General features: G+C 42.8%; 1 protein-coding gene across 1 annotated transcript; it reads right to left on the bottom strand.

Annotated features, from left to right (window-relative positions):
• Positions 1-960: 960 nt before the first annotated feature.
• On the bottom strand, positions 961-26,061 carry LOC110488446 (sodium channel subunit beta-1). Its single transcript, XM_021560672.2, has 6 exons — positions 24,255-26,061; positions 10,394-10,560; positions 7,543-7,780; positions 2,946-3,087; positions 2,696-2,767; positions 961-2,411 (listed from the first exon to the last, which is right to left on the bottom strand). The coding sequence occupies exons 1-5, from the start codon at positions 24,304-24,306 to the stop codon at positions 2,701-2,703; spliced, it is 666 nt and encodes a 221-aa protein (XP_021416347.1). The 5' UTR covers positions 24,307-26,061; the 3' UTR covers positions 961-2,411; positions 2,696-2,700.
• Between the last annotated feature and the right edge of the window lie 1,042 nt (positions 26,062-27,103).

A 27,103-nucleotide genomic window follows, 5' to 3' on the forward strand; every position in this document is an offset into this window, starting at 1 on the left:
CACATGCTTTTACCAAAAGCAACGTTGTCATGCGTGCATTCGTTATCCCTACGAGTGGTCCCGGGAATCCAACCCGCTGTTCCGACGTTGCAAGCGCCATGCTGTACCCACTGAGCGTCAGAGGACACGTTAGTTCATGGAGAATTATTATTATTTTTTTTAAAGGGAGACAACTTGAACTCTCCTGTGTTTTTATTGTTTATTAACAGAGACGGTATGAAATTAAGAGGAGACTGAGAGAAGGGGATTGCAATGTAGGGCTGGTAGTCGCTAGGATACGTAATTTAAAAAAACAACATTTTACTCATTTAGCAGACGCAGTTTGTACATTCATCTTAAGATAGCTAGGTGGGACAACCACATCACAGGTATAGAAAGTACATTTTCTCCCGTCAACGTAGCTATCAGTCGAGTCAAAGCTCGAATGGTGGGGGGGGAAGGTATATGTGCAGAGAATAGAGCCCTTAACTGTAAAGGCCACCCTCAGGCACCTTGTACCTTATGTTAAAGTACATTTTGAAATTGTCAATTAAATATTTAATACGAGTGGTTTTAAAAGGTCATAAGGGAAAGTTTGTGTTTGACACTCGCCAAAGTCGGTCATGGTCAACGCCACGGTCAACAGACTACATTATCTGCTATCTGATCCTCCTGACTCCTGACTCCTGACTCCCAGTGAGCCTGTCAGTTCCCTGGAAATGTCACATCACCAGTTTCCAGTCAGGTACTCTATCATGAGGTTAGCCACAGCTCAGTGACAGCCAAACAACATGTGACTGCATGCCAGAACAACAGGCCATTTCTGTCCCACACTTCAGTTGCCTCTATGCTCTTCAGATTGTATTATTACACTCTGTCTCTCTGTCTTTGTCTGTCTGTTTGTTTGTGTGCGTGTGAAAGAGGGTCTTGTCAGAGACCTGAAAAATTCCCACAAACATTTTCCCAAATATAGAAATCTGACAAGGTAGAAATTGTTTTGATTTAATAAACCAGACATAAAGCCTACTCCATTCTCACATGACAATTATATTAAGGTATAAAGCTGACTGTTTTGGCAAGCAACATTTCCACAGTAGTGTGTGCTGGATCTCTCTTTCTCTCTCTCTCTTCTTCAGTGAATTACAGCAGAAGTCGATTATTCCCTGTTGTTTTTTTTCCAACATATATTCCGCTATTCAATGTAGAAGTTCTGTGAAAGGTGACTAGAATCTCTAATCTGACCAAACCAGCTTCAAGGTTTTTTAAAGGGAATTTTGAATCATTCCGAATCTTGAACATTAATTACAATTTGTTCACGTGTGGCAGTTATCATGCCATAACAATCCTATTATTCTTTCACTTTTCCGTACTTCAAAGGTAGAAAACCCAGACCCCTTAGTAGTTAAACCCAGATCCCAATGAAATTGTATAAGAAAGTATGTGTGCAAGATTGCAGTCCACATTAGGCAGTGTTATGCTGCCCCTAGAGGTATAATACAGAATTGACTGCCAAACAGGAATGACAGGGATGTCCAGTATTTTTTTTTCAATAGCAGCTAACTGTATTCTGCTCCTTAGGGATTGGTCTTTGACCAGTCAGACATACCTGCTCACAGGCACACTGGACAAATTATGGTAGTTTCCCACGGCAGGAAAATGGTAGCTAATATCACAAGCCCTTGGTTGTTGTAAATATGATAAGGAAAATCTAGCAAATAAAGCATTAACCTTTTTAACAGGTAGACAAATGCTGTCAAACCAGAAATAGTTGCTCTGGGTGTGTACAATCCATTACTCCCAGCTAGTCAACCGTGTTAGGCTACTACTCCTCAGGGTACTCATTTCATTCACCTGAATGCATAACCTCAAGTTTTCTTGGAATGTTTTTGAATATACCGCTAGGCTAGTCTGGACCTGCACATAAATAGCCATGGAAGGTCTGATCAAGACAGGCTACTAAAGCCATTGGGCAAGATCACAGTTGAGTTCTGACCTCTAATTGCTCTCATACAAGCACACTTTAGAATCCTGACAATGACCCTTTAAGAAACATTAACGCCATTAGTTATGATGTATCAGTAAACATGCAGCTCTACTTAATGTACAATGCTATGTGTGAACTAACTTATTATAATGTATCAGTATTACAATGAGGATTTTGGATTGCATAATTAAGCACACGTACTGTATTTACAACTCTCCTTGATATTATAGTACTGCTAGATAGTACACTCGTGCTGTATATTTGCTTTTCAACACAAGTCATTTTTCATTGGCTGTTTCACTTCTCATCCATCTGTTCTCTGGACAAGCCTCTTGGCTGCTCCTCCTGGATGGGGTAATGAGATGGTGTCATAATGGAAGTCTGGAAGAAGGGGTGAAGTGTCGAAGGGCTATCGAGAGCTATTCGTCGTTTGGAGCCATTCTTTAACCTGAAATGAAGAAAACTTGTAAGAAAACATGGAGATGCCAAGAGTCCACTAGTCTCTTGTGACTGCCTTAAAGGTGAAGTTTCTCCTGGATTTATTTTCGGGGAAGAAACCATCTAATATCAAGTTATAAAATCCTGAACAATCCCTTTTAAAATTCAAATGTAGGTGATTTGGTTCTGGGTGCTGATATGAGTTCTCCATCAGTGACAGAATAGGAGTAAAGGAAAGAACAGACAACAAACGGCCAAGAGTCCAGTTATGGATTATTAGTAGGGGAAACCTACCAGTGTTATTCTGTCACTGCCACCATTGCACAGTTCTCTTTACTCTCCGAAGCTATAGCTAAGTACTCCGCCCTGAGAGACAGAGACCGAGAGAGAGAAGGTGAGGAGTAAGAGAGGGGGGCCGTTAGAAAGTAGCAGTTTTAGCTAGGAAATTACATGGCAAGAAAATAGTATTTTCAGAGGAAAAAGTGTGTGCTCTTGGGCGAAGGTGTCTGCGATGAATTGGAGCTGTGTGTTTGTGTCTACTCACGCGCTCTCTCTCAATGCTTCCTCGCCTTGTGCTGATATCTTCCTGTAGCAGTAAATCATCTCTACCACCAGCCATACCTGCAGCCCAATGATGGTGACATACATCATCACCTCAGACAAGATGGACGCTATCCCCCTGGTCACTAGAGAATGAGAGGACGGGTTAAGAAAGAGTCCGCCTTGGGCTTAATGAATTATTCATTAGTTAGAAGCTATTTCAAAGAAAATGTACAGGCTTCTGAATGTCTGATGCCTCCTGGAAAACATGATGGTACAATTATCCCCAGACATCCACAAGGGTTCAGTGTTTCACTGTGAATGGCCCAGTTTTTCAAGGTCAACATTAATCTCAAGTTAAACTGGTGGAATGACCTCAAGTAGTAAGTGAGCTGACTAAGCTTGCTGCCAAACCCAACATTCTAGAGACACTGTATCAACCTTTTGTGGAAGCCTTTAAAATATTACTTAGGATTATGAAAGCTATTTAGCTCTTGGAAGTCTTTGACCTCTCCTCTCTTTAGGAGAAAAATCATTCATCCAAATGCAGGTCCATTAAAGCAGTACAGTAGGTCTCTATGTATGTATGTACACTACCGTTCAAAGTTTGGGGTCACTTAGAAATGTCCTTGTTTTTGAAAGAAAAGCTTTTTTTTTTGTCCATTAAAATAACATCAAATTGATCAGAAATACAGTGTAGACATTGCTAATGTTGTAAAAAAAATTACATTTTATTTAACCTGGTTAGCTAATTGAGAACAACTGCGATCTGGCCAAGATAAAGTAAAGCACATAAACAACAACAACACAGAGTTACACATGGAATAAACAAGCGTACAGTCAGTAACACATAGAAAAAAGAAAGTCTATATACAGTGTGTGCAAATGGCGTGAGGAGTTAAGGCAATAAATAGGCCATAGTAGCAAAGTAATTACAATTTAGCAAATGAACACTGGAGTGATAGATGAGCAGATGGTGATGTGCAAGTAGAAATACTGGTCTGCAAAAGAGCAGAAAAGCAAATAAAAACAATATGGGGATGAGGTAGGTAGATTGGATGGGCTATTTACAGATGGGCTATAGCAATCGGCAATCGGTTAGCTGCTCAGATAGCTGATGTTTAAAGTTGGTAAGAGAAATATAAGTCTACAGCTTCAGCGATTTTTGTAGCTGGAAACGGCTGATTTTTAATGGAATATCTACATAGGCGTACAGGGGCCCATTATCAGCAACCATCACTCCTGTGTTCCAATGGCACGTTGTGTTAGCTAATCCAAGTTTATCGTTTTAAAAGGCTAATTGATGATTAGAAAAACCTTTTGCAATTATGTTAGCACAGCTGAAAACTGTTGTGCTGAATTAAAGAAGCAATAAAACTGGCCTTTAGACTAGTTGATTATCTGGAGCATCAGCATTTGTGGGTTCGATTACAGGCTCAAAATGGCCAAAAACAAAGACCTTTCTTCTGAAACTCGTCAGTCTATTCTTGTTCTGAGGAATGAAGGCTGTTCCATGCGAGAAATTGACAAGAAACTGAAAATCTTGTGTACTACTTCCTTCACAGAACAGCACAAACTGGCCCTAACCAGAATAGAAAGAGGAGTGGGAGGCCCCGGTGCACAACTGAGCAAGAGGACAAGTACATTAGAGTGTCTAGTTTGAGAAACACGCCATCTGTCAAGCGTGGTGGAGGCAATATGATGGTCTGGGGGTGCTTTGGTGGTGGTAAAGTGGGCAATTTGTACAGGGTAAAAGGGATCTTGAAGAAGGAAGGCTATCACTCCATTTTGCAATGCCATGCCATACCTTGTGGATGGTGATTAATTGGAGCAAAGCACAGCTCCAACTATGCAAGAACTGTTTAGGGAAGAAGCAGTCAGCTGGTATTCTGTCTGTATTGGAGTGGCCAGCACAGTCATCGGATCTCAACCAATTGAGCTGTTGTGGGAGCAGCATGACCGTATGGTACGTAAGAAGTGCCCATCAAGCCAATCCAATTTGTGGGAGGTGCTTCAGGAAGCATGGGGTGAAATCTCTTCAGATTACCTCAACAAATTGACAACTAGAATGCCAAAGGTCTGCAAGGCTGTAATTGCTGCAAATGAAGGATTCTTTGACGAAAGAAAAGTTTGAAGGACACAATTATTATTTCATTTAAAAACCATTATTTATAACCTTGTCAACGTCTTGACTATATTTCCTATTCATTTTGCAAATCATTTCATGTCTGTTTTCATGGGAAACAAGAATTTCTAAGTGACCCCAAACTTTTGAATGGTTATGTATGTATGTATGTATGTATGTATGTATGTACAGTGCTTCAGAAAGTTTTCATACTCCCTGACTTATTCCACATTTAGTTTTGTTACAGCCTGAATTCAAAATGGGATAAAAACAAATGTATTGCCCGTCGACACAATACACCATAATGACAAAGTGAAATCTTGTTTTTAGAAATGTTAGCAAATTTATTGAAAATGAAATACAGAAATATCTCATTTACAGAAGTATTCACACCACTGAGTCAATACACGTTAGAATCACCTTTAGAATCATGTTAGAATCACCTCATTACAGCTACATTACAGTCTTTCTGGGTAAGTCTCTAAAAGCTTTGCACACCTGGATTCTACAATTTCCCATTATTTGTCAAATTCTTCAAGCTGTCAAGTTGGTTGTTGAGCATTGCTAGACAGCCATTTTCAAGTCTTGCCATAGATTTTAAAGCCGATTTAAGTCAAAAATGAAACTAAGCCACACAGGAATATTCAATGACGTCTTGGTAAGTAACTATATTTGGCCTTGTGTATTAGGTTATTGCTGAATAGGGAATTCTGTTGGAAAGCAGATTGAACCAGGGTTTCCTCCAGGATTTTGCCTGTGCTGAGCTCTATTACGTTTCTATTTATCCTAAAAAAAAAATTCCTAGTCCTTGCCGAGAATAATCATACCCATAACATGATGCAGCCACCACCATGCTTGAAAATATGAAGAGTGGTACTCAGTGATGTGTTGTGTTGGATTTGCCCCAAACATAACACTTTGTATTCAGGACATTGAGTTCATTCCTTTGCCACATTTATTTTGCAGTTTTACTTTAGTGCCTTGTTGCAAACAGGATGCATGTGTTTTATTCTGTACAGGCTTCCTTCTTTTCACTCTGACATTTAGGTTAGTATTGTGGAGTAACTACAATGTTGTTGATCCATTCTCAGTTTTCTCCTATCACAGCCTTTAACTAACTGTTTTAAAGTCACCATTGGCCTCATGGTGAAATCCCTGAGTGGGTTCCTTCCTCTCTGGAAACTATGTTATTAAGGACACCTGTATCTGTGTAGTGACTGGGTGCATTGATACACCATCCAAGGTGTAATTAATAGCTTCACCATGCTCAAAGGGATATTCAATGTCTGCTTTTTTTAGTTTAATAGGTGCCCTTCTTTGCGAGGCATTGGAAAACCACCCTAGTCTCTGTGGTTGAATCTGTGTGTGAAATTCACTGCTTGACCGAGGGACCTTACAATTATCTGTATGTGTGGCGTACAGAGATGTGGTAGTTATTCAAAAATCATGCTAAACACTATTCTTGCACACAGAGTGAGTCCATGAAACGTATTATGTGACTTGCTAAGCAAATGTTTACTGAACTTATTTAGGCTTGCCATAGAAAAGGGGTTGAATACTTATTGACTCAATACATTTCAGCTTTCATTTTTAATTCATTTGTAGACATTTTTTAAAACATGATTCCATTTTCACATTATGGGGTATTGTGTGTAGGCCAGTGACAAAAACATTTTGGAAAAATTCAAAGGGTGTGAAAACATTCTGAAGGCACTGTATCTGTCTCTGTATGTACATGTCTACTGTCTGTCTTTCTTGATACAGTATCTACTTAATGGCCAGCTGTCATTGACAGTGATGTGTTGGACAATCATTGGCGTGGCTGTGGCTGAGCCTTTGGATTGGGAGATATGAGCGTTAATGACAGCTGTGACCGCTTCTGTGACAGGGCTACTACTACTAACCATCCATCAACAGCTGTATAGATAATGAGCTGTAGGACTGTTTCCTGTTCGTCCCTCTGTCATGTGTCCTTGATTTTGATATCAATGCTTCCATTTTGAAACGTGGTCCAATCTACCATGGGCTATCGAACCCTGACCCTAAATCAAAATCATATAACCCATGCATAACCCATCATCCGCTCTGACAATACTGCAATTTTTGTCAATTCAGGCATGGACATCGAGTGTTTGTCCTCTCTCATCCTCTCTTCTAACCTTCCTTCCTTCCTTCCCTCCCTCCCTCCCTCCCTCTACCCCACCCCACCCCCTTCCCCAGCACCCTCTCTCCCCTCCATCTCTTCCCCCTCCCCATGCAGGGTGTAAGTAAGCCTATGTCATGGCACTACTTTCACGAGGGTGATCTTAGTGTACTATTTCCCTCTCTTCCACCCTCCCCTCCTCTCTCCCTCTCCCCTATCCCAAGAGGAGGGTGCGTTTCTACTATACTGTTTGTGTGTGTGTGTTCGTTTGCATGTGTTCGTTTGTGTCTAGACCTAAGCTTAAGCCTGTGAACCTTAAAGCCAAAGCCTTACGTCTTGGCACCACGTTGAGCTGGACGATCTTGGTGGCGTTGGTGTGGAACTCGTAGGAGGTGAAGGTGAGGGTGCGGTTGAAGATGCAGCGGTAGGTGCCCGTGTCGTTCCACGTCACGTTCAGGATGTAGATGGAGCCGTCCTGCAGGTCCTTGGTCTTCTTGCTGCCGTTCCAGTCCAGACGCTCGTAGAAGCGCTCGTCCGGAATGTCGCTCATTAGGTCCTCGTAGCTGTAGATCTATTGGAAAACACAATGGGGGAAAGTGAGACATACGAGCTTGCAAACTAATATGCTGTTAACTGGAGCATATCAGTTAGGATTGGCCTTGTGGTTAGAGCGTATGCCCTGAGATTGGAAGGTAGGCCGTTTGAACCTTGGTTGTCTCATACCAAAGACTGTTAAAACATTAAGGAGATGTATTGGGGAAAGGCCTTGCGATAGACTAACATCCTGTCCAGGGGTGTACTTGTACATCAAGCTGCCTCACGCTACAGAAACAGGAGATAGGATCCTGCTATTCTGGCTTGGACAAGATTACTTAGTTTTTATTCTGGCTATATGAGTTTGGTGAGCCAACACACTCATCCTGGGCAGATCATATTAGGATATTATAATTTTTACATTACTGGATGAAATCTGTGCAGCACTTTTGTCAAAGCACCAATGTTCTGCATCAACAAGGGCTCATATCTCTTGACTAAGTGCTCAATCAGGCACTTTGGTTCTGTTATGATTTGATTATGGAGTGATTTTAAAAAAGGGTGAAGTGATTTCTAAAGCAGTTTGGTTATTACAGTATAAGCAGTGGTGGAAAAAGTACCCAATTGTCATACTTGAGTAAAAGTAAAGATACATTAAGAGAAAATAACTCAAGTGAATGTTACCCATTAAAATCCTACTTGAGTGAAAGTCTCAAAGTATTTGCTTTTAAATATACTTTATCAAGAGTCAATGTAATTGCTATAAATATAATAATAATTATAATAATAATTTAAATTATAATAATAATTCCTTATATTAAAGCAATGTGTTTCGTGAGTCCACCAGATCAGAGGCATTAGGGATGCCCAGGAATGTTCTCTTGATAAGTGTGTGTGAATTGGACCATTTTCCTGTCCTGCTAAGCATTCAAAATGTAACGAGTACATTTGGGTGTCAGGGAAAATGAATGGAGTAAAAAAAAAATCCAAGTACTTTTGCATCAATTTAAGTATAATTTGCAGTGTTTTTCCTGATACAGCATGCATGTCTATAACATCATGCATGTGTATAACAATTATTGCTATCAATAAGAGATGGTTTTAGTTTTCCTCGGTGTCAGATGTAAACATACACACGTTTCCCTACAAGGAAGGAGTGTGTTCCAACATCAATACAGGGCGGCCATTAGCCGTTAAATCGCTCCAGCACATAAACGCATACATGAGGAGAGAGATCCCATCAGGAAGTGGTGGAGGCAGGCTCTGACTAATGCAGCCTCAACAAGGGCTCCTGCTAGGAGTGGCCGCAGCCAGTTGCCTGGTTTGACACTGCAATATTTGGAAACTGTGAAACAAAAGTTTGGATGTTAAGGGGTGAATCCTTTTTAGACCAGTGTGCATATTTAAAACAATCTCTTATTGACAGCATTGCATGATTTACATGGCTGTGATGCTCTTTCATGATACATGATAGCGCCCATTTCACTGGAGAAAAGACTACTTGTTCTGCTGACATAGAAATTGCCTACTGAATGTATACATGCTTGTTTTGATTGATGTGTTTAGTCTTTTTACTGAATAAGTTAAAATGATCTATCTTGATGTGTCTCCATTGTGCAGCACCCCTTGGTGTATTGACTTGGTAGTCATTGTGTTCAGTGGGGCTCTCCCATTCATGAATTGCTTATGACACCTCGTTTCACAATCCAAATTGAAACTAAAAGACCTGCCTTTGTTGCTGATACAACAGACAAGTCAACCTGCTTGGCTACCTCATTGACCCCTCATGGGGTCGATCCCCACAGAATGAATGGGGACACTTTTTAAACTCTGCTGGGAGGGATCACTTATTGTGCACTTGCACACTCCCTGTCATGGATTTAACAGCGGTGGAAACTCCCTCTAGCCAATGTTAACACCAATCCAATCCTTTAAAATCCATGTCGGTGAGTGCGCAAGTGCAAAGTTGAATGATAAAAATAATTTATTACATTTCTATAGCGGTTTTCATAAAAATCAAAGCGCTTCAAAAGCAAAAAACAAACAAGCAATACATCATGAGTAGCCTAGCTATAGTTAGTTAGGTCAAGCAATACATCATGAGTAGCCTAGCTATAGTTAGTTAGGTCAAGCAATACATCATGAGTAGCCTAGCTATAGTTAGTTAGGTCAAGCAATACATCATGAGTAGCCTAGCTATAGTTAGCTAGATCAAGCAATACATCATGAGTAGCCTAGCTATAGTTAGTTAGGTCAAGCAATACATCATGAGTAGCCTAGCTATAGTTAGCTAGGTCAAGCAATACATCATGAGTAGCCTAGCTATAGTTAGTTAGGTCAAGCAATACATAATGACTAGTCAAGCTATAGTTAGTTAGGTCAACCAATAGAGGCAAAGTGTGGAGAATCTAAGGTGTGTCTCAACAATATCTATTTTCTCCTGAAGTGTGCACTCATTCACTACTTCCCACAGATCTAAAATCACTGGATTGGTGCAGTCATGGGCTAGTGGGAGTACCATATTTCTTCTACCAGTCATTTCCTATCAAATCAGTGAAGGAAAGTGAACAGGTGCACATTTTGCGAGGAGAGATAATTGGGATATAACCCGCTACTGTCCCTATGGGCCCGAAGATCCGTGTCTACTCACTTTTGTGAACTCGCTCTCTCCTTTGGGCATGAAGGACCATTCAACAGTGGCCTCGGCGGGCACCTCGCCCCTCATCTTACAGGAAATACAGCCCAGCTTAAAGCCTTCATTGACCACTGCGTCAGTGTCAGAGTCCACCTCCACACACGCTCCATGGCATAGAGACGCTGAGGAGAGATATGTACAACATATCTGTACAACACAAGTACAACAAACATACAGTTGGCCATGGATATTTGGTGCTAGCCATGGATATTTGTCTTCACGGCCCACTGGGTGAATCAACGTTGTTTCCACGTCATTTCAATGAAATGATTTTGACCCAACGTGGAATAGACGTTGAATTGACGTCTGTGCCCAGTGGGAGTGCACACCTCTTTTACAGTGGTCACATCCGTGCAGCACGATAATTTGATCACTATAAACGGTTGGTCAATATAGCCACGTTCACTAAAAATGGAGTGCAGTGTACGAGTAAATCTGAAGTAGGCCTGAGAGCCATAATGGGTGTTGACCCTTGTTCATTGATCGATGGCTTGAGAACAGGCTGACACAAGGCCAACGCTCTAGTGATATTGTCTCAATACATTGCAGGCAAACTGTCTCCTAATGCTTGTCAATTGAATTGGCAGATAATATGACAATGATATGGAAATGACATAATTCAGAGTTTTTGTTTTGCGTGCTTGCTCCTATCGCTCATAGCATGCTTGTCTTATTTTCTTTTTTTATTTCCACTCATAATTCCGATATACGTTTTGTTGTCGTTTTGGTCGATTGTGTTGTTTTTTTCAGATTCATAAAGTCGATTGACGAATTAGCTAAAAAAGCTACAATGGCTAAGGGTGACCTGGATATAGAAATTGAGGGGAAATAAACAGATTGCAGTGAGCGACGCTAGTCTCCTTGCAGCCTGCCTGCGAGGTATATATAAGTAAGCTATTTGCATATATAGACGCATAAGTCTATATATGCCATCATGTCACATACTGTACATCGGCCGAGAGCAACACACCTGTAACTGCAAGTGTTTCTTTCTCACACTGCACCCTGCAGTTTCCACAAAGGCATCTGAACCTGCATCGCTCTCAACCAATGATCTCGTGCTATTTTCAGCTTTGACCTCTGGCGATGCTTTTTTGTTCAACCGTAATGAGATGAAGGGGACAGGATACACATTGCACTAGTGGTCAGATGGAAAGTGACTTGAAAATAAACCAATACATAGTTTGGTTGAATTTCATAGTCACCATTCATAATATACTACCTGATATGCACCAATGTGAGAACTCTCTGATAGAAATATTGCAACACTGAATACTTATACAGATGAAGACAGAGAGAGAGAGAATACTGCAGAGAAAGAGGAAGAAACAGAGGGAGGGAGGGAAGAAACAGAGGGAGGGAAGGAAGGGAGGAAAGAGAGAGAGAGTTAACACAGCCGTTTCCAGGAGAGGCAGAGGAGGGGACAGGCGTAATGCTTGCTGATTCACTGCAGAGAGAGGGGGAGGAGGAGAGAAAGTTAACATCACAACAGTTTCATCACATCAGCTACTTCCACATGGGGGGTGGGGGGGGATCGGGAGACAGCCCATGCAGACAGACATGTAGAAAGGGGACAGAGATGGCTGGTTTTGACTGCTCAGAAAGGAAAAGACCCGGAAGGAACACAGACATGAGGACACAACACTGTCACATTTCACACTACCAACATATCATCCAGCAAATGAGAGAGTTGGAAGGGGGTTGGGGGAGGTCGCAAGACAGGAGATAATGCTGATGCACCATTGCCGCAAGACAGCAGAGGAAGGAGAGAGAGAGGGAGAGTGGTGAAAACTGACACAGTGCAGTGTAATTATAGAGTACACAAACAGTAGCAGGCCGTTGTTTGAAGAGAGGAGGGGAGAGAGGCACAGTGGGGAGGAGTGGATGCTGCTGCCGGCTGTTCATAGCAGAGACAGCGAGAGGAACAGAACATGCAGAGTGTGTAGACTCATCCAAACAAAGTGCAGACTCAGCGACCTATCATCAACCTTCTGCAAACTCATTTCCGGTAATGTGACAGACACAGAGCACAATATCCAAATCCGTTGCGTAATCTGTTGACGGTTGGGCAGAGATTCGCCTTATGCAACTAATATTCCAGAAACTGCAGATTAGATTAGGAGAGGAGGCAGTGTGGGGGATTAGCCTTTGATATCAATTTACTGAATGCCCTCAGTCTGAATGCAACAATGCAAAATGGTGAGTTATAGTTCAGTCCCTGAAAAGGCCGTCTATCTGTCAGTCCCTACAGACTGATGTTGGTAAGACAACTGTTAGGAACGGAAGGGATTGCAAGAGGATGGATGGTCATTCTCTGAGCCAGAGAAGAGATAGATAGAGGGAAAAAGCAGAGAGAAAGTATAAAAGAGACTGATCAACAGTAGAGTGAAGGAGGGAGAGAGAGAAATAGAGAGAATGAAAGAGGAATCTATAGAGCGAAGGAAAGAGAGAGAGAGAGAGAGAGAGAGAGAGAGAGAAGGGAAGCAGATCACGTCAGTTTCCATGACAAGGTTACCACCCATTCACAGTGGAGATGCACACACACACCCTCGACCTGGGGAAATAGCAAACATCCACGACATGTCCCTGGACACTAACCAAGAAAGAAACTTTCCATAGTAACAAATACGTGTAATGTACTGTTTGTCACATTCATTTTCTCAGAGGACTGGACACATCTAGACCAGCGTCGCATTTGAGGTTGCAAGAATTCTTGGATCTGTGTTGAAAATGGCCTATTGACACCCCCTACGATTTTTCAATATTTGAATTAGAATCTCCAGGGAAGGAGTTGTGTCCATAGTACTGTACATTGAAGTGTGGTCTGGGGACTTGTTTGGGGAAAGAGAGCGAACACACACACACACACACACACATCAGGAAATCACTTTGGAGCACTATCCTCCCTCCTCATTGGTCTCCCTGACTCCAGGCCCAATACACTGGCTGTTTGTGTGTGGAGGTGTTTGTGTGTGTGAACTGCTTCAACCTGAGGCTGAACTGCTTTGACTCATGGGCAGACCCAGAGAGAGAGAGGGAAAGAGGGAGGGAGAGAAGCCAACATGTCCCCTCTTACGGAGGACCCCGCATCAGTGGTGCCTGCCTGTCTAGACTGACAAGGAACAGAACGCCAAGCGAGAGTAGAGGATCTATGACCAACAGTCAGTTTATCTATCAAATGTATGGCTACCACTGCAGGTGACCCTGGGCATGTGTTTGTCTTGGGTTGTTTCTCTTGTCTCGTCTATTGTTGTAATTAGATCGAAACAAATATTTTAGTTCAATCCAAAAATAAAGGCTATGCATACTTTTCTTACATTTAATGGAAAACTTCTTTAATGTTTTTTAGAGTACTGTTTTATCAGTGAGTACATAACAGGTACAAACTTTCTGCCATTATACTAGCTACAGTCAAGTAAAACATACTTAAGAACGTGCAAAGAGCTTATAAAAACACTCCATTCACTGTGTGTGTGTGTGTGTGTGTGTGTGTGTGTGCAATTAGAACATTTGGTCATGGTCCAGATTAGTGGATTAGATTAAACAGATAGATTACACCTTTCATCAAATTTACAGTTTTGAATAATATATTTCATTTTGAGGCTATTCTGAACACATAGGAGAAGCTTGAACCAGATCACAACTACAAGGATTTGAATGATCTAAACAGTGCAATGGCTGCTGCATTTCCATTTACAGTCCTCATTCCCAAGATGCTAGCACACACAACTTGAGCCCATCAATCAGGAAAGCCTTTGGGAGGGCTATTTGAAATGGGCAAGTGAAGAAATTATGGTAATCTTAATTGAAGATATGGACTATTGAATTGATCTCATCTCCAAAGTGCTTGAGAGTTTGGAGAGGCTTGCCACTTCCAGTATGGCATTAACATTGACCTCGTCCTCTAGAAATTCCTGCTCGTACATTTGACAGGCTATGGGTCTATGGGCCTGTGCTGGTCACTCTAACAACGAGGATGGTCACTCTAACAGCGAGGATGGTCACTCTAACAGCGAGGATGGTCACTCTAACAGCGAGGATGGTCACTCTAACAGCGAGGATGGTCACTCTAACAGCGAGGATGGTCACTCTAACAGCGAGGATGGTCACTCTAACAGCGAGGATGGTCACTCTAACAGCGAGGATGGTCACTCTAACAGCGAGGATGGTCACTCTAACAGCGAGGATGGTCACTCTAACAGCGAGGATTCCTCAAGGCTGCCATTCTTTAGTTTTGATATGTCTTTATGTTTTACACTCTTGTCAACAGCAAGGACAAGCGAGGCAGGTAGTATGCAGTTTAGTCATATCGGGGAAAAACTGAGATCGGCCCATTTTGGTCTTCTTGTCTCACCATCTACTTGTCTCAATCACCTGCTTGTCCAACTCTCATCTACCTGTCTCACTCTTATCTACCTGTCTCACTCTCATCTACTGTATTTGAAGACCAGGCTTCTTTGAGGATTCTGTCTGTCCTTATCATCACCCATTGTCTGTCCTCTCTCATTTCCTCTCCCTGAATGGGTACAGATGTGCACAGCACGCCAGACCCTGTCTCTCTTTGGGCTGCCCTCACTTGGCCCGGCCGGTCCAGCAGACAGACAGGCTGCTTTATTTACCCGTTGCAGAAGTGCTGTTGCATAACGCTCATACCTCCACCCCAACCTCTCTCTCTCTCTCTCTCTCTCTCTCGCTCTTTCTCCCTCTACCTTTTCTCCAAAAGTATTTTTTGTTAGCATGGTCTCATTGTCCTCCATCACTCTACAGCTCTCTTTGTGCAGAAACTCTCCATTCTCTCCATCCCTCCATTATTTTGATGCACTGACATCATTTTAGGAGATTTGGCTGTAGTTCTGCCAGCGAGGGTAAACTGTGTGTCCTACAGATGGTAGCGTGAGGGCCGCGGTACTGCTAACGGGGGCAGGTTTAGATGGGGACATGGTGGGCACACTGTGTGTCCTACATTTGGGACAACGAGTGGTGGTAGCGGTTGTTTCGTTTACAGGGGCAGGGTTAGAGGGGGACAGAGGATGGCTGGGGGAGATAAGCTCTCCCTAAATCCCCCATTTAAGGAAATGCTTCCTTTAATGTATTCAGAGTCTCAGCATAATCAAAGCATGCCACACGGAAGCATAAGCAAAACCGCACAGCACGTACTTATACATAGGTACATATACTGTATACATATCTACAGAATATACTGTACACTCATAGATCTGACCATGCATCAGCAAACATTCTCTCTGATTTGTGCTTTCACCACCACTCTGTAATAGTAAGGGCCACGTGTGCATACTTGCCTGACGACTCTGACTTCGTCCCGCTGCTCTATGTTCACTACATGTTTCAGTCTGACTACTATCACTGAAGTCGTTTGTGGTGACGTCAAAATGAAGGGTGTTGTACAAAACAAAGTCATCAGCGATTGGATCATCTCTAACCAATCAGAGTAACAAAGCCAATGACGAATTTTCCAAATGCTGCCATCGGTTTCTGGGACCAATCAGAATGGTAAGAATTTGTTAGCGTTCTAGAAATCGTCTGGGAGGTACTCAGATCCAGTCTAATTGCGGAGAAGAAACTAACGTTCGTGGGCGTGGAGTAGCGTTTGGCCGGAGCAAGAAGTTTGGGTAGCCAGACAATGTGTGTACATCCATTCAAATAGAAACCTGCAGGTTTTTCACATAGGGCTGGGATCATGAACTAGATTCCGCATGGTGACAATTTTTTTCTTCAGCAAATGGTCAGGGGGCCGGAACATTATTACAAATCATTTGTAGACTGCAAATTGACTGCAAGAAGCCCAAACAGATACACTACATGAACAAAAGTATGTGGACACCTTATTGTATGCTGTAGCGTTAAGTTTTCCCTCCACTGGAACTAAGGAGCCTAGCCCGAACCATAAAAACAGCCCCAGACCATTATTCTTCATCCACCAAACTTTACAGTTGGCAGTGTGCATTGGGGCAGGTAGCGTTCTCCTGGCATCTGCCAAACCCAGATTCATCTGTCGGGCTGACAGATGGAAATGCGTGATTCATTACTCCAGAGAATGCGTTTCCACTGCTCCAGAGTCCAATGGCGATGAACTTCACACCACTCCAGCAACGCAACGCTTTGCATTGCGCATATTAATCTTGTTTGCAGCTGCTCGGCCATGGAAACCCATTTCATGAAGCTTCTGACGAACAGTTCTTGTGCTGACATTGCTTCCAGAGGCAGTTTGGAACTCTGTAGTTGCAACCGAGGACAGACTAATTTTACATTCTTCACAATATAATCCAGGATGGCGTAGCAGTCGGACGTGTGTTTTTGTCTTGTATATATTGTTGTTTTTTTCGTATATTTTTCGTATATATTTTAATCTCACTTTCCATCTACAGACTGAATATACTCTCCTGCAACCCGCCTCACCCAATGTGGTACAGATCTGCTATTTTTATACTTTAGAACCGGAACCCCCTTCAAAAGCTAGCCAGCTAACTAGCTACTAGCTAGTAGTCAGATAGCCACTGCTAGCGGTCCTCACCGTTAACTCGGACATCAGCCAGCCTCAACCCGGTCAATTCCTGCCAGTCTGTACAGTGCGATGTCAACCCAGAGCATACTGGACTGCTTTTTCCCTGCCACATCTCCGGATTCCTACCGCAAGCTCTGAACCTTTACACCAGATCATCGCAGCTAGCTAGCTGCTATCTGAGTGCCTACTCCTGGCTAACGTCTTTGTCCCGAAGCAAGCACCAGTTAGCCTGGAGCTAACCTGGAGCTAGGCCCATCTTCCGGCTAGCCAAAGAGGTCCACCAGCCAATTCTTGGGCTACAATACCTCTTTTGCCAATTGGCCTGGACCCTTTACTGCCGACACGGAGCCCCGCCGATCCATCATGACTGGTCTGCTGATGTAACTGTCCAAGGTGGTTTCAACAGGCTCTTCCTTTGCGACGTCACCGGATGCCCATCTAGCTGTCTGAATCGCCATGCATCCAGCTCGCCTAGCGTAGCAGCGACTACGGAATTGGCTCCCTGACTCCTCTATTGCTACTCATTGAACCCTATGATCACTCGGCTACACATGCCTCTCCCTAATGTCAATACGCCTTGTCTATTGCTGTTTCGGTTAGTGATTATTGTCTTATTTCACTGTAGAACCCCTAGCCCTGCCCAATAGTCCTTAGATAGCCCTTTTGTTCCACCCCCCACACATGCGGTGACCTCACCTGGCTTAACTGGTGCCTCTAGAGACAAAACCTCTCTCATCGTCACTCAATGCCTAGGTTTATCTCCACTGTACTCACATCCTACCATACTCACATCCTACCATACCCTTGTCTGTACATTATGCCTTGAATCTATTCTTCCGTGCCCAGAGATCTGCTCCTTTTACTCTCTGTTACCAATGCACTAGATGACCAGTTCTTATAGCCTTTAGCCGTACCCTTAACCTACTCCTCCTCTATTCCTATAGTGATGTAGAGGTTAACCCAGGCCCTGCAGCCCCCAGCACCATTCCCATTCCCCAGGCGCTCTCATTTGTTGACTTCTGTAACCGTAAAAGCCTTGGTTTCATGCATGTTAACATTAGAAGGCTCCTCCCTAAGTTTGTTTTATTCACTGCTTTAGCACACTCCACCAACCCTGATGTACTAGCCATGTCTGAATCGTGGCTTAGGAAGGCCACGAAAAATCCTGAAATTTCCATCTCTAACTATAACATCTTCCGACAAGATAGAACTGCCAAAGGGGGAGTAGTTGCAATCTACTGCAGAGATAGCCTGCAGAGTTCTGTCATACTATCCAGGTCTGTGCCCAAACAATTCGAGCCTCTAATTTTAAAAATCCACCTTTCCAGAAACAAGTCTCTCACCGTTGCCGCTTGTTATAGACCCCCTTCAGCCCCCAGCTGTGACCTGGACACTATATGTGAATTGATTTCCCCCCCATCTATCTTCAGAGTTCGTACTGTTAGGTGACCTAAACTGGGATATGCTTAACCTCTTGAGTGTAGGGGGCAGTATTTTGATGTTTGGATGAAAAACGTACCCAAATGAAACTGCCTATTTCTCAGGCCCAGAATCTAGAATATGCACATAAATCAGATTAGGATAGAAAACACTCTAAAGTTTCCAAAACTGTCAAAATATTGTCTGTGAGTATGACAGAACTGATATTGCAGGCAAAAACCTGAGGAAAATATCAACCAGATTCCTTTTCCTATTGCTTCCGCATGGTGTGAACAGTCTTTAGACATAGTTTCAGGCTTTTATTCTGAAAAATGAGTGAGAAAGATCACATCTCGTCATTGGTTGGCTGGGTGCCAGCAGAGTTTTGCATGTGTGAGCAGCTTGGAGCAGACATTTTCTCTCTCACTCCAATTGAAAAAGCTACGGTCTGGTTGAAATATTATTGATTATTTATTGTAAAAACCTGAGGATTGATTATAAAAACGTTTGACATGTTTCTACAAACTTTACGGATACTATTGGATTTCGGAACATAACGCGCCAACCAAATGGAAGTTTTTGGATTTTAAAAGAATCTTTATGGAACAAAAGGAACATTTATTGTGTAACTGGGAGTCTCGTAAGTGCAAACATCCAAAGATCATCAAAGGTAAGCGATTCATTTTATTGCTTTTCTGACTTTCGTGACCAATCTACTTTGCTGCTAGCTGTTTGTAATGTTTTGCCTACTGAGAGCTATCCTTACATAAACGCTTGGATAGCTTTCGCCGAAAAGCTTTTTTGAAATCTGACACGCCAGGTGGATTAACAACAAGCTAAGCTTTGTTTTGCTATATTGCACTTGTGATTTCATGAAAATTAAATATTTTTAGTAATTTCATTTGAATTTGGCGCTCTGCAATTCGCTAACGGGATTGGTGCGCCAAGAAGTTAACACCCCGGCCATCCTACAATCTAAGCTAGATGCCCTCAATCTCACACAAATTATTAAGGAACCTAGCAGGTACAACCCTAAATCTGTAACCATGGGCACCATCTTAGATATCACCCTGACCAACTTGCCCTCTAAATACACTTCTACTGTCTTCAACCAGGATCTCAGCGATCACTGCCTCATTGCTTGCGTGCGTGATGGGTCCGCGGTCAAACGACCTCCCCTCATCACTGTCAAACGCTCCCTAAAACACTTCAGCGAGCAGGCCTTTCTAATGGACCTGACCCGGGTATCCTGGAAGGATATTTACCTCATGCCGTCAGTAGAGGATGCCTGGTTGCTCTTTAAAAGTGCTTTCCTCACTATCTTAAATAAGCATGCCCCATTCAAAAAATGTAGAACTAAGAACAGATATAGCCCTTGGTTCACCCCAGACTTGACAGCCCTTGACCAGCACAAAAACATCCTGTGGCGTTCTGCAATAGCATCGAATAGCCCCCGCGATATGCAACTTTTCAGGGAAGTCAGGAACCAATATACTCAGTCAGTTAGGAAAGCTAAGGCTAGCTTTTTCAAACAAAAATTTGCATCCTGTAGTTCCAAAATGTTTTGGGACACAGTAAAGTTAATGGAGAATAAAAGCACCTCCTCCCAGCTGCCCACTGCACAGAGGCTAGGAAACACTGTCACCACCAATAAATCTACGATAATCGATCATTTCAATAAACATTTTTCTACGGCTGGCCATGCTTTCCACCTGGCTACCCCTACCCCGGCCAACAGCTCAGCAACCCCTGCAGCAACTAGTAAAACTAAATGCATGCTCTTCAATCAATTGTTTCCTGCACCCGCCCGCCCGACTAGCATCACTACTCTGGACGGTTCTGACTTAGGTATTTGTAGTTGTCCACATATTCTAAGTGTCTGGTTAGACTGTAAACTCTCCTTCCAGACTCACATCAAGCATCTCCAATCCAAAATTAAATCTAGAATTTGCTTCCTATTTTGCAACAAAGCCTCCTTCACTCATGCTGCCAAACATACCCTCGTAAAACTGACTATCCTACCGATAATTGACTTCCGCGATGTAATTTACAAAATAGCCTCCAACACTCTACTCAGCAAACTGGATGTAGTCTATCACAGTGCCATCAGTTTTGTCACCAAAGCCCCATATACTACCCTCCACTGCAACCTGTGTGCTCTCGTTGGCTGGCCCTCACTACATATTCATCGCCAAACCCACTGGCTCCAGATCATCTATACGTCTTCGCTAGGTAAAGCCCCGCCTTATCTCAGCTCACTGGTCACCATAGCAACACCCACCCGTAGCACGCGCTCCAGCAGGTATATTTCACTGGTCATACCCAAAGCCAACACTTCATTTGGCCACCTTTCCTTCCAGTTCTTTGCTGCCAATGACTGGAACAAATTCCAAAAATCACTGAAGCTGGAGTCTATATCTCCTTCTCTAACTTTAAGCATCAGCTGTCAGAGCAGCTTACCGATCACTGTACCTGTACACAGCCAATCTGTAAATAGCACACCCAACTACCTCATCCCCATATTGTTATTTATCCTCTTGCTCTTTTGCACCTCAGTATCTCTACTTGCACATCATCATCTGCACATCTATCACTGCAGTGTTAATGATAAATTGTAATTATTTTGCCTCTATGGGCTATTTATTGCCTTACCTCCCTACTCTTCTACATTTGCACACATCGTACATAGATTTTTTTCTATTGTGTTTTTGACTGTACGTTTGTTTATGTCTAACTCTGTGTTGTTGTTTTTGTCGCACTGCTCTGCTTTATCTTGGCCAGGTCGCAGTTGTAAATGAGAACTTGTTCTCAACTGGCCTACCTGGTTAAATAAATGTGAAATAAATAAATAAAACTCTTCAGCACTCGGCAGGCCTGTTCTGTGAGCTTGTGTGGCCTACCACTTCGCAGCTGAGCCATTGTTGCTCCTAGACGTTTCCACTTCACAATAACACCACTTACAGTTGACCGGGGCAGCTCTAGCAGGGTACAAATTTGATGAACTGACTTTTTGGAAAGGTGGCATCCTATGACGGTGCCACACGGAAAGTCACAGAGCTCGTCAGTAAGGCCATTCTACTGACAATGTTTGTCTATGGAGATTGCATGGCGGTGTACTCGATTTTATACACCTGTCAGCAACGGGTGTAGCTGAAATAGCCGAATACACAAAGAATACACAAATGTGAAGGGGTGTCCACATACTTTTGTATATACAGTGTATATTATTTTTGACTAAAACATAATAATTTCAAACTATACTTACATTTTTATACAATCACATGTTTCCATATTTCTAGCACACAATGACTACATAAAGCTTATGACTCTACAAGTGGGTCGGATGCATTTGCAGTTTGTTTTGGCTGTGTTTCTGATTATGTTGTGTCCAATAGAAAGCTATGGTAAATAATGTATTGTGTCATTATGTCTATTATGCGTGGGAACAGATTTCCAAAATTAACATCACTTGGAGCTGATTTCCTGGGATTTTATGGTTGTTTATGTCCAACAATGAACCAGTTTGGGAAACATGACATAGGGGGTCAGTTTGGTCATTTTGGCATATTTATAACATATTTTATTGGGGAGAGATGGATAACTCTGTTCCACAGTTCCACACAGGTACAGGTGTGTATGAATTGCACCATAGGGGACATTCTCCAAATTACCAACTGGGGCATTAGCATTGTAAACCAGGACCTTATTCTCCAAGAGCATTTTTCTATACCTTGCCTCCTGCATTGCCTAATGAGGTTGTAATGGCTACTACAGTGCCGTGAAAATGTATTTGCCCCCTTTCTGATTTAATACGGAATGTTATCAGATCTTCAACCAAAACCTAATATTAGATAAAGGGAACCTGACTTCACAAATAACAACAAAAAAATATATATTTATTCCATTTATTTAATGAACAAACTTATGCAACACCCAATTCCCCTTTGTGAACAAGTAATTGCCCCCTTACACTTGATAACTGGTCGTGACAACCCTTAGCTGCAATGACTGCAACCAAATGCTTCCTGTAGTTGTTGATCAGTCTCTCACATCGCTGTGGAGGAATTTTGACACACTCTTGCACGGAGAGCTGCTGTAACTCAGCGACATGTGTGGGTTTTCAAGTATGAACTGCTCGTTTCAAGTCCTGCCACAACATCTCAATTGGGATTAGGTCTGGACTTTGACCAGGCCATCCCAAAACTTAAAAAGTGTTGCTTTTGAACCATTTTCATGTAGACCTGATTGTGTGTTGTGGATCATTGTCTTGCTGCATGACCCAGCTGTGGTTCAGCTTCAGCTCACGGGTGGATGGCGTGACATTCTCCTGTAGATTCTCTGATACAGAGCAGAATTCATTAAGAGATTGAGAAACAGCTTCTATCCCAAGGCCATCAGACTGCTAAACAGCAATCACTAATTCAGAGAGGCTGCTGCCTACATTGAGACACGATCACTGGACACTGATCACATGTATATACTGTATTGAGACCCAATCACTGGACACTTTAATAAATGGATCACTAGTCACTTTAAACAATGGCATTTTAATAATGTTTTCATATCTTACATTACTCATATCACATGTATATACTGTATTTTATACCATCTACTGCACCTTACCTATGCCGCTCGGCCATCGCTCATCCATATATTTATATGTACATATTCTCCTTCATCCCTTTAGATTTGTGTGTATTAGTTAGTTGTTGGGGAATTGTTAGATTACTTGTTAGATTTGTGTGTATTAGGTAGTTGTCGGGAATTGTTAGATTAGATATTACTGCACTGTTGGAACTAGAAGCACAAGCATTTCACTACACTCACATTAACATCTGCTAACCATCAAACTACCACCACCATGCTTGACCGTTGGTATGAGGTTCTTACTGTGGACTGCAGTACGGGACTCATCTCATACATGACCCAGCTGTGCTTCAGCTTCAACTATAGGAAGCATTGGATTGATGTCATTGCATCTAAAGGTGGCACAACCAGTTATTATTGAGTGTAAGGGGGCAAATACTTTTTCAAACAGGGGCATTGGGTGTTGCATAACTTTGTTTATGAAATAAATGAAATATGTCATTGTTGTGTTATTTGTTCACTCAGGTTCGCTTTATCCTTTATCTAATATTAGGTTAGGTTGAAGATCTGATAGCATTCAAGTATCAAAAATATGCAAAAGGAGAGAACATTTGAAAGGGGGCAAATACTTTTTCACAGCACTGTCCATGTAATATGGATTCAGAGTGCATTATGTGCATTTGTGCATACTGTAATATATTTAATGTATGCAAACCATAGTGAAGTACACCTCACAGCACAGTCCATTCTATTTTCCATGATGCTAAGTGGGTAGACACAGTGGGCTTGTGTGACCGATTAAGCAACAATAAGTACAGGTAATAATCTACACTGTGCTAGACTGTTCCATGCTGCCGCTACTGAGTCCTCAATTTTAACTCCAACGCATGGCCTCATCTCATCTCGTTATTCGCTCTGAAAACAAGAGCAGCTGGTTTAGGCTTTTAGTGAGCAATCTGACAAAATGAGGGAACACTCCCACCCACGCATGCACACACAGAAGTACACACTGGTCTTGTTCATTGCAGTTAATGGGAAGGAACACTTGGTTAAACAGTGCACAGGACATTCAATATACTGTATCTCTATTATTTAACAATCAGTGTAACAACAGCAGTCAGAGTCCCTGTAACTAAGGCTAAACCAACAAAAGATTCACACACCCTTCTCCTCTCAAAAGCTGATCATGCACACAGTACTGGGCCCCTATGCTTATTGGCACCTATAAGAGCAGACAAAGAGTGAAGACTGGACTGTGGCTGTGACAACCACCCAATGCCCACTCACCTTGCAGAGCCCACAGCGCCAGCGGGACCAGCAGCAGCTGAACTGCAAACATCCTGACGGAGGGAAGGGAGACGGCTCTCACCGATGCCAACCGACAAGCACTCTCACACTCTCACACACACCACAAACACCACAGACAGGGAAAGACAAAGAAAGACTGGAGGTCTCCGTCTATTAGCAGCTACTCCAAGTAAAGGTGCTCCCACAGCAAAAACCTCTGGGTCTTCAAAATGTCTTCACTCTCTCACTCCAGTGAGGATTAGTACAAAAAAACTCAAGGGAAAAATATCAAAACACAACCGGAGCGTCTCAACCAGTCTGGGGGAGGAGATCTGAGGCAGGACCTCTTCTGGTGAGATGCAGCTCACAGTCAGAGAACATTTTTTGTCCTCCTCTTCAGCTGGTGCTCGGCCTAGGGGGTGTCCCTGTGTGGGGGGGGGAGTGGGACGAGTGGCCAGGTGAGGTGGATGTCAGCTCTAGGCTGCGTCCTTGTCAGTGCCCCTTCAGCGTCAGGAATAAGCAGCCTCCTCCTTACCTTTACCGGCCTCCGTTCTAAATCAGACTGGTGCCTGTCCAGCTGATAGTCTACAGAATTCACAGTCTCCACACAACCGTATTCAGTAACTAATGATGAAGAAATAATGCCCTGCGCCTTCGGTTTCAGTAACCCTGGCTGCTCGTTTAAAGCTTTTGTTCAACTATTTATAATCTGGACGCGTTGGTTGGCAATGTGACTGGGTGTGCACAGAAAAAAAAGCAACGTGGTAAATAGACTAGCAGCTGATATGATCAATGATTCTTTGTGGTGAGATTGTTCGGGAAGACATGTTGAGTTTAGGCTCAGAAAGTAGAAGACAACATTAGTGTGTCTGATAGAATTTGTGCATTTCACGGAAGACAGATAATTGTGCAATGAGTTTGAGAGATGCAATGCACCATTCAACATAAGAAAGTGTTATATTTGCAAAAATAAACATCATTCCACAACACTTATGATAATTGAGGTTTTTACTTGACATTTTTGTCATTTAGCAGATGCGCTTATCCAGAGGACTTACAGTAGGCCTTCTTAGTGCTTACATGTTTGTTCTTGTTCAAACCAATACACTCCTGCATGGTAACACTGAACCCTTTTGGTCAGGATAACAGGTCATTCCATACACAACAATTAAGGTTGATTGTGGCCAAGAGGGCATGTAGAAATAACTTTACAATAGGCCTTATTGACCTATCTAGCGTTTTACCATTTGTTATTATAGCAGTGGTCATACACATACCCTGCAAAGCTACATTCCGGTATATTATTGGATATGACTATACAAAGCACAAAATTAATTAATCAAAATGCCTCATTAAAAACCGAATAAAATTCGTGACTTTCTCTGATTCTGGCCACTTCACATTTTAAAAAGATATGCTGCGCTTATGAGCAATATCTGTCGTTATGTACGGTACCCTCCTATTCCTTATTTTCTTTCCCCATGTGTTCCTCTTTAGATTATATTCTCCATTGCGTCTACTCCAAGGTTTTCGGACGACTGTTGCCTCCCAGGCAAGTCCGTGCGTTTGAGAGATCTGCTGCGGCGAGTAAAACGTGGCACAGAATTTTACAAATAAAAAGCGAAAAATCCCATTCTAGGCACTTTCAAATAATATCCACAGTAGGCCTACGAACAGGCTATTTTTCAACATAATTTGCTATTGAATAGGCGACCAGAGCGCCGAGGAGAAAACGGATGAGTCCGCGAAATTACATGGTCTTCGGAAGGCTGCAGCCTATTTAGGCTATATCACTCTTTGGGACCGGGAGCGCTAAGAGAGGTTGGGGAGTGAGGTGAATGGGAGGAGTAGTGTATTGCAGCAGTGGGATGGAGAGGGAGGATCGGAGAGGTATGTGGATGTTGTTGTGATGGCAACGATGATTTAATGTGCTGTTTTCATCCCATGCAAAATCCACGTGTGTTTCTCGAACATACTGTATAGGCCTATAGTAAATGTAAAATGGTCAAATCAGAGCCAATACGCCTATGAAACGACTCTGTAGCATTACTTGCTGACCAAACCGCGCAAATTGATTTGGTTTTACCCACACCAGATGCGATCAGGACACGCAGGTTGAAATATCAAAACAGACTCTGAAACAATTATATTAATTTGGGGACAGGCAAAAAGCATTAAACATTTATGTAACATACTGGCGAGCATTACATCATACATTTGCACATACATGTTATTCAATCATTGCACCCACACTGCTCTCATCAGCCGCTGCAAGTCCTCCCATCTCCTCATTGATTTTTTAGTAGCATGCCATCTCACCAGCCTCCGCTTTGGCTCCCCCTCATGTCCAGCTCACGCGGTAGGCGTTGCCGGCCTTCTAAACCTGGACCTGTCTCTGCCTTTCATCATGGAGGTGGACGCCTCCGAGGTTGAAGTAGGGGCTGTTCTCTCCCAACGCACTGGATCGCCAACTAAACTCCATCTACTCATGGAGCTGTCTCCCGCGGAGTGAAATTACGACGTGGGCGATCGTGAGTTGTTGGCCGTCAAGAAGGCGCTGAAAAAATGGGGGCACTGGCTGGAGGGTGCTAAACACCCTTTCCTTGTCTGGACGAACCACAGGAACTTGGAGTACATTCAAGCAGCAACGAGGCTGAACCCGCATCAGGCCAGGTGGGCCCTATTCTTCACCAGGTTTGACTTTACCCTCCTGGGATCTACTGGGATCAAAGAACGTTAAGGCCGATGCGTTGTCCCGGGTGCATGACACAGAGGATCGGAGGGAGAAAGTGACACCCGTTATTCCCCTCTCCCGCATTGTGGCTCCTGTCATGTGGACACGGACATCC

The sequence above is a fragment of the Oncorhynchus mykiss genome, chromosome 2, assembly GCF_013265735.2.
Source record: "Oncorhynchus mykiss isolate Arlee chromosome 2, USDA_OmykA_1.1, whole genome shotgun sequence".
NCBI classification, from domain to species: Eukaryota; Metazoa; Chordata; class Actinopteri; order Salmoniformes; family Salmonidae; genus Oncorhynchus; species Oncorhynchus mykiss.